The 12,309-nt window shown below is 42.6% G+C and overlaps 1 protein-coding gene across 9 annotated transcripts in view; it reads left to right on the forward strand.

Annotated features, from left to right (window-relative positions):
• sptbn4b (spectrin, beta, non-erythrocytic 4b) overlaps window positions 1–10,566 on the forward strand; it is an 85,038-nt gene extending 74,472 nt beyond the window's left edge. For 3 of the 9 annotated variants that reach the window (XM_015033261.1, XM_015033278.1, XM_015033325.1), the window contains 8 exons: window positions 571–655; window positions 743–939; window positions 1,601–2,505; window positions 2,830–2,890; window positions 3,774–4,030; window positions 9,177–9,347; window positions 9,823–9,865; window positions 9,942–10,566. In XM_015033261.1, the coding sequence (XP_014888747.1) occupies window positions 571–655; window positions 743–939; window positions 1,601–2,505; window positions 2,830–2,890; window positions 3,774–4,030; window positions 9,177–9,347; window positions 9,823–9,865; window positions 9,942–10,259 (2,037 nt within the window). In that variant the 3' untranslated portion in view covers window positions 10,260–10,566. Of the gene's footprint in view, window positions 1–570; window positions 656–742; window positions 940–1,600; window positions 2,506–2,829; window positions 2,891–3,773; window positions 4,031–8,805; window positions 9,045–9,176; window positions 9,348–9,822; window positions 9,866–9,941 lie in introns of those variants that run through there. The other 6 variants (XM_015033293.1, XM_015033303.1, XM_015033268.1 and 3 more) reach the window with 6 other exon arrangements.
• Window positions 10,567–12,309: the final 1,743 nt, after the last annotated feature.

The raw sequence follows: 12,309 nt of genomic DNA on the forward strand, positions 1-12,309 counted from the left end.
TAGCATTAGTTAGCTAAATATTTAGCACTGAAGTAGTTAATATTTGATTAGCTCTGAGTTAGCTAAATATTGAGTTAGCTCTGAGCTAGCTTAATATTTGAATGTTGAGTTTTGAGCTAAATATTTAGCTAGCAAGCTACTTAGTTTGAAGCGAAATATTTTGTAAACAAGTTAAATATTTATCATCATAAATGTTTAGTGTGCTAGTTAACCATTTAGCTCCAAGCTAAATATTTAGCTCTGAGTTAGCTGTATGTTTGGCTAACTCAGAGCTACTATAATATTTTACCAGCTCTGAAGTAGCTAAATATTTAAAAATTGAGTTTGTACCTAAATATTTGGTTGATTAATTATGTAGCTTGCTAACTTAATTATTTTGAAATTGCGACATTATAAATGAATGACTAACATTGTGAAAATATGACTGAAAAATGAACTCTGTGAGAAGCTAATTAATTCCAATCATTGCCATTAATTAGATTTAATCCGATGTCTTTGAAGTAAATGCTAACATTTTCCAAAAATGAGCTGTGTAGTTTTGTAATTCTGATGTTTGTTTTCAAATTTTAGATCAAGGAGAAGCTGGAAAAGGTGATTGCGAAGCAGCGTGAGCTTTCAGAGAAGTGGGACAAACACTGGGAGTTCCTCCAGCAGCGTGAGCACAAACACCCATCCTAAATGGAGACGTCATCACACTTTCTGTTCTTAAATACTCCGCCTGTTCCTTCCGTTTTGCTGCCAGTGTTGGAGGTTCACCAGTTCGCCCAGGAGGCAATGGTGGCGGAGGCCTGGCTGACGGCCCAGGAACCGCTGATCAGCAGCAAGGAGCTGGGCGGCAGCGTGGACGAGGTGGAGCAGCTCATTCGCCGACACGAAGCCTTCCGGAAAGCCGCCGCCACCTGGGAGGAGAGATTCAGCTCGCTGCGGCGTCTCACTACGGTAAAACCGCCATGGACACCGAGTCGGTCCAAAATACTGAAAGCTAGGGAATTTACATACTGACTTATGATTTAGCCCTGAGCTAGCTAAGCATTTAGTTTAAACATTTAGGTAGATCAGAGCTAAATGTATCCTTTGCTACTTAAACATTTACCTGCAAACAAAATATTCAGCTTCAAACTGAATGTTTTAGCTCTGAACTAAATATTTTTGCTTGAAGGTAAATATTTTTTATCCTCTACCTATACATCTATCTACTGTATATACATCAAGCTAAGTACTTAGCTTGAACCTAAATGTTCTGCTTCACATTAAACATTTAACATGGTAACTAAATATTTAGTTTAAAACTAACATTTATAAAAGAAATATGTTGAAAATATGACTTTGAAAAATGAAGTAGTTTTTTTACGACAGACTAAATAACCTGAATTTAGTTCATTTTGACTCTAAACTACATTTATTGTTGCTTCGGTGAAATATCATTTTCTGAACCTTATGGCGTTTCCGATTTTTCCCTCAAAAATTTTTGTTTGTATTTTTATTTATTCCACAGGAACCAATTTTATAATATTTTTATTTTGCAAACAACAACCTGAAGCTTTTTAGTTTCGTTTTACTTCTAAACTTGTTTTTCTTTTTTGTTTTTTACCTTTTCCAGGTGGAAAAGCTGAGAGCGGAGCAGAGCAAGCTGCCGCCGACGCCGCTGCTGGGCCGGAAAGTCTTCCTGGACCCTCAGGACGCGGCGCCGGGCCCGGCCGCGCTGCCCCGCCTCCCCGTCTCCCCCGTCATGAGGCAGACCATCTACGAGCAGAACGAAGCCAGCACGCCGCCGTCGCCCTCGCCCGCCACGCCCACGCCATCGCCGTCGGCGGCCGCCCGCCGGCTCGCCTCCGCCGTCATCAACGGCTCCGGCTACCGGCACGGCGGCGTGGTGGCCGTGCAGCCGGCTGCCTCGTCCATCGCCTCTGTTGCCACGGCGGCCATGTTGGTGTCAGCCAATCAGATGCGGGAAAGCGCGAGCTCGGCGAGGGAGCAGGCGACGAAAGCCATGAGCTACCTGCAGCCGGAGGCGAAGACGTCGCCGTATCTACGGCAACCGAAGATCAAACACCTGGACGACGCGGTGACGCCGCTGATCGTGGCGAGCCGCCTGGAGCGAGTGAGAGAGCGAGGGAGGGAGAGAGAGGAGCGGGCGGAGGTGGCGGTGATGGCGGAGGTGGTGCTCCAGGAGCCGGGCCGGGAGCGGCTGCACAGCGAGCCCACCAGGGGGCCCCGTGGGTCCAGAACCGACTCACTGGACCGCGCCGAGCCGCAGGTCCAGGCGTATCAGCGGCAGCTGTCCAGCGAGCAGCTGATCCAGGCGCGGCGCGACGAGCTGCCGCAGGAAGTCTGGAGGGAGCAGGCGGGGCGGCGCGACAAGCGGACGCTGGAGCGGCAGACGTCCAGCGAACAGGAAGGACACGAAGGCCGGCGGAGAGAGAGAGAGCGCCACCGAGTGGAGAGGCAGGAGTCCAGCGACAACGACGTGGGGAGGGAGCAGTCCGACCGGCGCTCCACCGCAGGGTGAGACAAAAAACCTCAGAGAGCCGGACTCTAAAAAACCACTCAGGACATTTAGTAGTTATTTAGAAAATAAAACTTTTTTTTACTACGCTGTACTTATTTATTACTCTACGCACCTCGGCTTATAAGTAACTATTCATTAAGATTTAAGAGCTTATTTTAAATGAATAATTCCTTAATATTGATGAAAAATTACTAGTTGATTGGGAGATTATTTCTCTTGTGATCTGGGAAAATTTCTTGTTATAAGTTAAATAATTTGCAAGTGGAGCTAAAATAACAAAAACAAATTATTTACCATGATAACTGTGATTGTTTCCACAGAGAGAAGCGAACAACCATGGCAGAAATTGTAGAGCAGCTTCAAGAAAGAGAAGCAGCACAGGTTTGGACTCTTACTTCAAAGGTCAAAGTTCAAAGTTGTCACAGTTTTCTTCCTGTTTCTTAAAGGGGCGGTATTATGTATTTTCCAGGCCAGCTTGCAGTTTATGCTGTAAACTGGCATCAGTTGTAATCAAAATGCTAAAATTTGACTTTGTAATTTAACGCCTTGAAATTGGGCCTCTGTCTCTTTAAGAAGCTTTTCCTGCTCTCTCTGAAGCTCCGCCTTCAGGAAATCATCCCAACATGGCTCCTCTATTAACCCTTTAACAGCTATTTTACCAGCGTTGCTCTGAGCAGCAGCTCCTATAATGAGCTCAGCAGGTGTTTGCTAATTGCTGCTGGCTAGTCTGAAGGAGCTGAGAGAGGGACGGCTGCTCTTATTCCTAGAAAAAACTTGGTGTTTGAAAAATGTTCTTGGAAAAAAAAATTCTGTGTTAAAAGTCAAAAATGTTCAAAATCAATCTAATTGATTTTCTAGAATTTTTATTTTACTTTTCAGGCTCAGAAATTTCCTAATTTTTCAGTTTCTGAGTTTTTTGGTGGAAATTTGTCACCTAGAATGGCTCTAGCACACCGTCGTAGTCGTGACTTAAAACACTTCCCATCGTTTTTTTTCTTATTCAGCAGTCTAACAGTTTCCCTCTTTAGTTTTTATAAATATATCCAATTATAAAACTGTGAGAAAACCTCAGTTTTCTGTTTATTCAGTCAGTATTTATAGCACAGCTGACTCAAAGTGATGTTAAAATCTGATTATATTTTTGTTTAATTCAGAATATTATGATAAAAGTGTTACAGAGAGACGACTGGACTCGGGTTTTTAAGAAAATGGCCGCTTATCAGTTAATCGTCAGTCGATGAACCTTCTTCCTTCTCGCCCTCAGGCGCGTGGCGAGGTTCCCCGCCTGCCCAACGGTCTGCCAGAGAAGTCTTCCCGTCCGGACCGGCCCAGAGCCCGGGACCGACCCAAACCCAGACGGCGGCCGCGCCCCAAAGAGCCGGGAGAGACGACGCGGCGTTCCCGATCGGCTCCGGCCCAGAGCAGCCAGGCGGCGCCGCAGCCGCCCACCCACACGGCGCACCACGAGGGCTTCCTGTTCCGCAAGCTGGACATCGAGAGCATGAAGAAGAGCACCAACAGGTGGGTCTTCAGGGCCCGGCGGGCCGCCGGCGCGCAGGATGCTCCCTGCTGTCATGACCATCCAAATTAACGGACTCCAATTTCCAAATTCCCTAAAGTTCCCTTTGAGTTTTAACCATAAATGGGTGGAATATTTTGAATCTCTTCTGGCTTTAATAATCCCTGTTGTGTTTATTGATCATTCGATGGCAACGGGGCGCAAATTCAGCATGCAGAGTTACGACTTTTGCATCTGATGTGTTGGGAAGATGCATGACTCGGCTGACATGTGGTCCTTACAAGCTGCAGCCGAACCAAAGTTCAGCCGTGGTTCTGCTCAGCGCTCAGGTCTTCCTTCCTCCATTGCAGCCAGATTTCAAAATGGAGTTCACTGATTTAGGAGCTCAGACAGGTTTTGAGGTTTTTTATTTTGAAGCAGAAGAATCATGCAGCCACAGTGCCTCCACACTTACTTTACCCCTGGTAACAATGTGACAAAAAGATTCAAAAACATTGATCGATTGGATCGATTGGAAGGTGATTTTCAACGGGTATTCGCAACGTTCACACATGTTGGATTTTTTTATTTTTTTTTTGCTGAAATCATTTTTTTTATCTGATTTTTCAGATTTTTTTCCTGAAATCTGATCTTTCAAATATTTTTTTAGCCAAAATCAATTTGATTTTTTTTTTTTTTTTTGAAGAAATCAGATGTTTTTTCCTGTAATTTAAGTTTCTAATTTGCTAACTATTTATTCTCTGATAGTCTAACTCCTTTTAGCACAACTTGAACACCTCAACAGTATTTCTCTGCGTCCAATCAGATCGTTATTTGAAGCAAAAATTAACCCCAGGGGGCCGAGAGAAGCAGCTTTGTCGTCCATCGCTGCTGTTAGTCGATGTCGTTGTGCGTCAGATTTACCGGCGTACCAGAAACACACAACAAAGGTTCCGATAAGAACCTTTGTGTGTAAAAAACTATATTAATTATTTGCAATGTTTGCTGGATTTAAGTGTATTAAAATTCAACCACTGCTGTTGTTTACAGATGTTTGTGCATCAGATTTCGGGTCGTACCAGAAACAAAATACAAAGTTCCAGCCAGAACTTCTGTGAAAATAAAAAAGTTAAAAAAATAAATTATTACTTAACATGGAGTTTTATTTTCTACTGTATGAATAAAAAGCTGCATTTTACCAGGGGTGATAACATTAATGGTGCTGTGTATCTAAACATCTTAATCGTTGCATTCAGAATGTGAGGACAACAGTTTCATGAAATAAAAAGTTTCCCACAGCATGATGAAACTCCACGCATGACGCTTAACCTGAACGCCACGCAGCTGAGGCGGCTGCTTCACTCGCTGACTAACTGGCTGGATGAAGAGCGCAGCGAGAGCGGACCGATCCGCTCGCAAACCCGCACACATTCCCCAGACGAGCCCCCACTCTGACCCGCTCTCCGCCGCCCTCTGGTGGCCGCTCCCATCACACACAGCCAAAAGCTCATCCAGTTCCAGCAACGGATGACGCCTACTCACGTGCCCACTCACGGCAGTGGATGAATGCGGCCGTATGTACATGCCCTGTTATGTACATGGGAAGGTAAAGCACAACTGTGAATGGCTTGAATCCAGTGTTGAATCATTGGGATTCAACCCGTCACCGTTACGTCGCGACTCTACAAACTGTCACTCTGTGGTTCTGTGCGTATTAATATTCTGATGAAACCTGCAAAATATGTCGCTGAATATGGTGCTTTTAGATTGAATTTATTGTGGTTTAGTTGACTGGTGGGAAAAAGAAAGTACACCCTTCTTTATCTCTGGGGTTTTTCCAGAGCTTTTATTGTGCCAAACCACATAACCAGTCACACACAGTCATTATTTAATTAGCCTAGAAAGTTTGGTTCAGTCTCAGTTCGGTTGAAATGATCTCTGGTTCAGTTCAAATGCGTATGTGAACGCCAAGCGGACCAGAGGCCGCTTCAAAAGCAGGAAGTGGACTACAGCGCAGAAAATACTACACCCACAAGAAATGGAAGCAAAAGGGAAAATCCTGCAAAAACTGCAAATAATAAAATACTTCACAAAATGGAAGTCCTCCAGACCACTAGGGGGAGTCTAGTTACCAACATAAATATCCTGATGTTGGTAACATCAGGATATTATAATATTGTACAAAACATATAGGTACTTATGTAATGCAGGTTTTTCTTTCTTCTGGATATTCCAGCTTTACTGAGGGTCTGGTCCCATCTTATTTGATGGGACCAAATAAGATGTTTGGCTCCCCCTAGTGTCCTGGAGGGCTTTTCTGTTTCATTCTTGCTGCTGTTTTTGCTGCATTTCCACTGTTACTTCTACCTGCTATTTACTGTTTGCAGCGCATTTGTTTGTGTGCATTTGGAGTTTACCTCATTTAAGTGTTTGTGGCGCATTTGCTCCTGTCGGCCACTGTAGGAAAAACACTTAAAGGGACGGTATTATGTGTTTTCTAGGCACATGGTGCCATTTTATATCATAATCAAAAACTATCTTACCTTCAATTGCTATAAAAACACTGAGTTGCTGTGAAATTGGGTCTTTGTCTCTTTAAGATGCCCCTAATCCATCCGACAATCTGCCTTCAGCAGATTATTGAAACAATGCTCCTCATTATGCTGTTTACAACCGTTCTCAGGAGTGTTGTACTGAATATTAGGTCATATAATGAGCTCAGCAGTTCCACCAGGTGTTTGCTGATTGCTGCTGGCTAGTCTGAAGGAGCTGAGTGGAAGAATCGCGCTCTGTGAGGCAGAAGCTCGGCTCACAGAATCAACATTTTTTTCTGTTTTCCCTTTTTAAATGCTATAAAAACTGCAAGGGTGTGCTTTATTTTTCCACAGTGTTTCCATCTGGCGTAATCTTATTGCTCACCAAATCTTTCATTAATTACAAACCGTTTCTTATGTGCACCTTAGCTTTTTGCTCGTTTGCAGATGTTTTTATCAGAATATAAAGCTGCATTTTATTTCCTCCAAGGACTGTGCACACGTTTAAGGCCTTAAAACTTGTTTATTATTTTAATGCAGCACTAATTTTCTAAATTTAAAGCAATCGCCTAAGAAATGTTTTCCTTTATTTGAGTTAAAGGTTAAATTGGTTTGTTTTCACATGAAATAGCATCAAACTCTTCCATTTTTTGAGAGTGAGGATTCTCCCTTTATTTTCTCCCAACTGACGGAAACTGAGATCACTTCTGTAAATTATTTATGGAACATCAGGCTTCTCGTTGGTGGATCATTCAAATATCTAATAGGTCTAAGACTTTTGCACAGTGTCTATGCCTCCTCTCAGTTGATTTGCTTCATGCATGCGGTCGCTTTAACACAGGGGTGTCCAAACGTTTTGTCACGTTGGCCAAAATCGTTGAGACAAAAGATCGGACAGGCCAAAGAAATAAAAATAAAATCAAACAAATCATTTTCATCATTTAAAATCATATGAATTAAAAATAAATTAGATTTAATGTATATACTTTTTATAATCATTTTATAATCATTGTGTTGTAAGTTGTTTGGTATTTATTGTTTTTAAAAATAGCCTTTTGGCTAAATCTGGCACATTTACAAAAATGTTAATAAATTAAATGAAATTAGTTTCCAAATTCCTTTGAGTGGAATTAAACAGAAACTACGAAGAAGAACACAACAGGAAGTACTTTTGGGATTATGTTTTTTAATAACTTATTGCATAAAGTTTCAGGTGTGTTTATAATTTAGTTTCTTATTTAATGGAAACACGACAATTATGACATTGTGTTTTTTTTTCTACATTATTTAAAGTTTTGTGAATATTTGTAATGGAAACAGAGCCAGTTATAAGAATGGCACTCGGGGACTTTCTTTCAAAACGTTTAATAAATTAAATAAAAGCCGTCGGCTTTTCTGTAAAAGTTCTGCATGTTATAAAACCTTGATTGTTAAAAAGATGAATACTTTTTGTTAGGGTTGGATGATATGGCTGAAAAACGAATCACAATATAAACGTTTTATATCAGTCTATCAGTTATTGATTAGTTTTTTATTGTAAATATCTGAAATATTGCCAGACTGGCGGTGTGACCTTTTCAGTTTTGTCCATTTTTTTTAAAACAGTTTTGAGGCGAAACTCCAAACTGCTGCTCCACAAGTTAGCAGGTTGTTGCTAGGCAACCAAAGTTGGGTGGAACTTTAAACTGCTGCTTACCCAGCAGGTTGTTGCTAGGCAACCATATAGTGAATGAGTGAGTTAGCTGACCACCAACCTAGCTTAGGCTTAGGTTTAGCAGCTAATGTCCTTATTATGCCTACATCTCCCAGAATGCCATCTGGTTCTGGATCAAAGTTCAGTGAAATTATTGAATATCTGTTGATATTGATCATGTGCCTATTGTGATACATATTGTATCACAATATGCATATTGTGATACAATATACATACAAATATTGATTTATCATCCAGCCACAACTTTTGTTGAACTCAAGATTTTCACTGTAAAAAAATGATGTTGATAATAATTTTACCCTAATTAAAAATGTAAAGTTTCCATTTTTATCAATCATTTGTGATTGGCAGGTCAAATCTGTTTTATTCTGAAACGGCCACAAAAATGTCAGTCCAAGAGCCAGGAATGGCCCCCGGGCCTCACTTTGGACACCCCTTGGCTCATCAGATGTAACCTAATTGGAAAAATTGCATTTAACCAAACTCTTCTTCTTCTGTTTCTGTGTTTTTCCCCGCTGTGCTTCCGGCTCTCCCTCCGTTCTCCTCCAAGGTAAGTCATAGTCGGGCGCCGCACACTGGATCACCGAGCCGTACGTAGCTCCGCCCCCTCCGCCCCTCCCCTCCCACTCCACCGCTCCACCCCCCCCTCCCAGGTCATCCGTGTGTGCGTCCGTTCATTTGTGTTTGTTCAGCAGTGTAAATCCTCCTCCCTTCTTGGGGCTGGTCCATCCCGCCTACCTACCTGTCTGCTCTGGTCAGGTGAGTCAGGTGTTAGCCTAGCAACAGAGACTCTGCAGCTCTTCCTGACTCCTCCCAATCCCCCCTTCCTACCTTCCCCCCCCCCCCTTCCCTTATGCCATCACTTCTCCCCCCTCCTTCTCTTCCTCCCACCACCCTCTCCCCCTCCTCCACCCACCACAGCAGGTCATGGGTCAACCTGTACTGCGTGCTGAACAAAGGGGAGCTGGGCTTCTACAAGGACGCCAAGAACACGGCGACGCCCTACAACAACGAGCCGCTGCTCAGCCTGTCCCACTGCCACTGCGACGTCACCAATGGATACAAGAAGAAGAAGAACGTCTTCACGCTCAAGTGAGGGCCGGCCGCCATGTTTGGTTTCAGCTAGCATGATAGCATGTTAGCATCAAGACCTGCTGAGTGACATCATCCATTGGTCCTCATGTCTTTCCATCCATCATTCATTCAACCAAGCAACAAACAAACCATTTGACCATCCATCCATCCATCCATCCATCCATCCATCCATCCATCCATCCATCCATCCATCCAATAGTTTCAAAACGAAACAAAATCGTTTCGTTTTGTTTCTTTACACCTGGTTAGTGAAACGGCTGAAGAACTGGGAACTCTGTAGATTTAGAAGGATGAAACTGTAACGCCAAACAACGTGTCGAATCGCTGCTGGAATCCTGAAAATATTCAAATTAAACTTTTTCTATTTTTTTATTGTGTCTTAAATAATAAACTCTTGTAAACTTACCAACTGTCAGTCTGTAGATTTGATCTTCATCATTGGAACATTGAATCTTCCTTTCTCCCGTTGCAGAACGAAGGATGGCAGTGAATTTCTGTTTCATGCAAAAGACGAGGTGAGACTTTCTTGGCGTTGGTTTATTGTTCTGTCTCGATCGAAACGGCTGACTTTGTTCGTCCGTGTCCTCGCAGGAGGACCTCAAGGCGTGGGTGAACAACATCACCGCCAGCATTTCAGAGCACGAGGAGATCGCCAAATGGGGCCAGCCCCAACCAACTACCTCATCCACCGACGAAGGGACACGGCGAGACGGCAGCAAGGTGGACAACCGGTCCGACCGCGGCGGCGAGCGCTCCGACCGTGGAGACCGGATAGAGCGCGCGGACAAAGAGAAGGAACGGGAGAAGGAGAAAGAGAAGGAAAAGGAGAGGGAGAGAGGGGAACGCTCAGAGAAGTCGGATCGGGCAGGAAAGTCGGACGGAAAACGCTCGGAGAAGAAGAAGAAATGAGCGTGGCGACAGACGTTTTGGGATTGAAACCTACGAACTCTGGATGGACAGGAGGCGGGGCCACAGACCGATGGTGGAGGCCCCTCTTCTTCGCTCCAGCAGCTGGGCTTGGTTGGAGAGCAACAGACTGACCTGGCTCACCCACAGGACGGATTTGATCTTTCTCTGTCGCCTCCTGGTGGCCGTTTCAGAGAACTGCAAATGTATGAGGTTTTTTAAACAAAAAAAAGTAGGAGAAACACGAGCATCACTTTAATTCAAAGGCTGTTACTGATTGCTGGTAGCGCGGTAAAACGTAGCTCATACTGTTCCATGTCGGTTTGTTTTCTGAGATTAGCTTTACACTGCAAAAACACAAAACCCTACCAAGTTCTTTGGTCTAGTTTCTAATGCAAATATCTCAGTGGACTTGAAATAGAGACAAAACTAATTTAACTTTTCATCAAGACGCAGCAACTTGTTTAAAAGTCAATAATTCTTGTTAAACTAGTAGATTATTTCACTTATAACAGACATTTCTCCATGTTATAGGTGAAATAATCTACAGGTGGGACTAGAACATTTTCATCATTACTGACTTAAAACAAGCTGCTGCATCTTGATGAAAAGTTACTTGTCAGTTAGTTTTGACTCTATTTCAGGTGTACTAAAATATCCGTATTAGAAACTAGACCAAAAATACTTGGTAACATTTAGTTATTTTGCAGTGTAGCTGTATGTAACTCTTCTGTCTGTCCTATCTACTGTAATTATCTGTCTGTCTGTCTGTAAGTGGAGACACGGCCCACTGTCTCTTATCAATCCTCAGAAATCAAGAGAGAAGGAAATGGAACCAGAAGGTGGAATCGTTTCGTTTTGTTTCTTTACACCTGGTTAGTGAAAAATCCACCTGGTTTATTGTGACGCCTTCAAAACGTTTCTTTTAACGGCTCCACAGATGAAGCAGCACCAGAACTGCTCTCAGTTTCTAATGTTTCATGATTCAAGAAAAGAGCAGAAGAGGAAGATAAATATATAAGACCAATAAGTCCTTATTATCGTTTAAAAAATAAAGTTCTAGTTCTGCTGTCAGATCATTTCACTTATGGGAAAAATGTTTTCAGTGAAGACAGTCTGCCAGTGTTACTAATACTTTATGTTTTAATCAATATTAAGTAGTTATGTATATAATACATGGTTTTAAAGCTTGTAAAGTTTTGCTCCAGTCTGACAGTTTCCACCATGGATCATAATAAACTGCCCAGCCTGTGGGCAGCATGTTAACAAATGGACTCAACTGAAAGGCTAAAAATCAGATGCAAGCTAAAAATACGACTGACTTCTGTTTCTTGCGGAAACTTGCGTCGCTGCAGTCGGGATTTCTGATCCTTCAGCGTTAGCTAATCTAATTGTGAAATAGCCTTAATGTTTGATTCCCAGGAGCCTCATTCATTAAAACATAATTTACCTACTCATAACATAAAGATTACAGATTTTGAGGAACTGTACAGGCTACATCTTCTATTTTTATATCCAAAAACTCTACTTGAATGTCATTTTGATCAACTTGTTTTCAAGGTTTTCATAAATCTCAAGTTTCTTTATAAGCGCAGAATCTGTTATTTTAATGAACGAGGTCTCCTGGGCAGAAACCGGTTCTCTTCTGCTCTTTTATTCTCTTCCATCAAACCTTGTTGGGTTCGATCTTTGATTCATTTCCCACCTGTCTGTCGTTCATACTGAACAGTCTTGCTGAAGTCTGAATGTGTGCGCCGCTGCTCTTTCCCAGGGTCTCCACAGCTCTCAGGTTTTGTTGGTGTGAGGATGTTTGTCCCCTCAGTCTTCCAGGAATGTTCCATAACACAAATTGCTCGTATAACGTTTCTTTTGTTTTTTTACTTAAGTCTTTGTGAAGACCCTCATGGTAACATCATAACTCCTCTGAGTCCCAAACTTCTCCCTGATCACAACCTGAATCTAAATGATGTCAAGTCGCGATAAAACCAACTGCATGGTTTCTTTATAGGACTCACTCGTCTTTGCAGTCCATCCGTATTCTGGTTTATTCCAT

This window comes from Poecilia latipinna, unplaced genomic scaffold (genome assembly GCF_001443285.1).
Source record: "Poecilia latipinna isolate Pla-1442-1.1 unplaced genomic scaffold, P_latipinna-1.0 Scaffold15, whole genome shotgun sequence".
Classification (NCBI taxonomy): domain Eukaryota; kingdom Metazoa; phylum Chordata; class Actinopteri; order Cyprinodontiformes; family Poeciliidae; genus Poecilia; species Poecilia latipinna.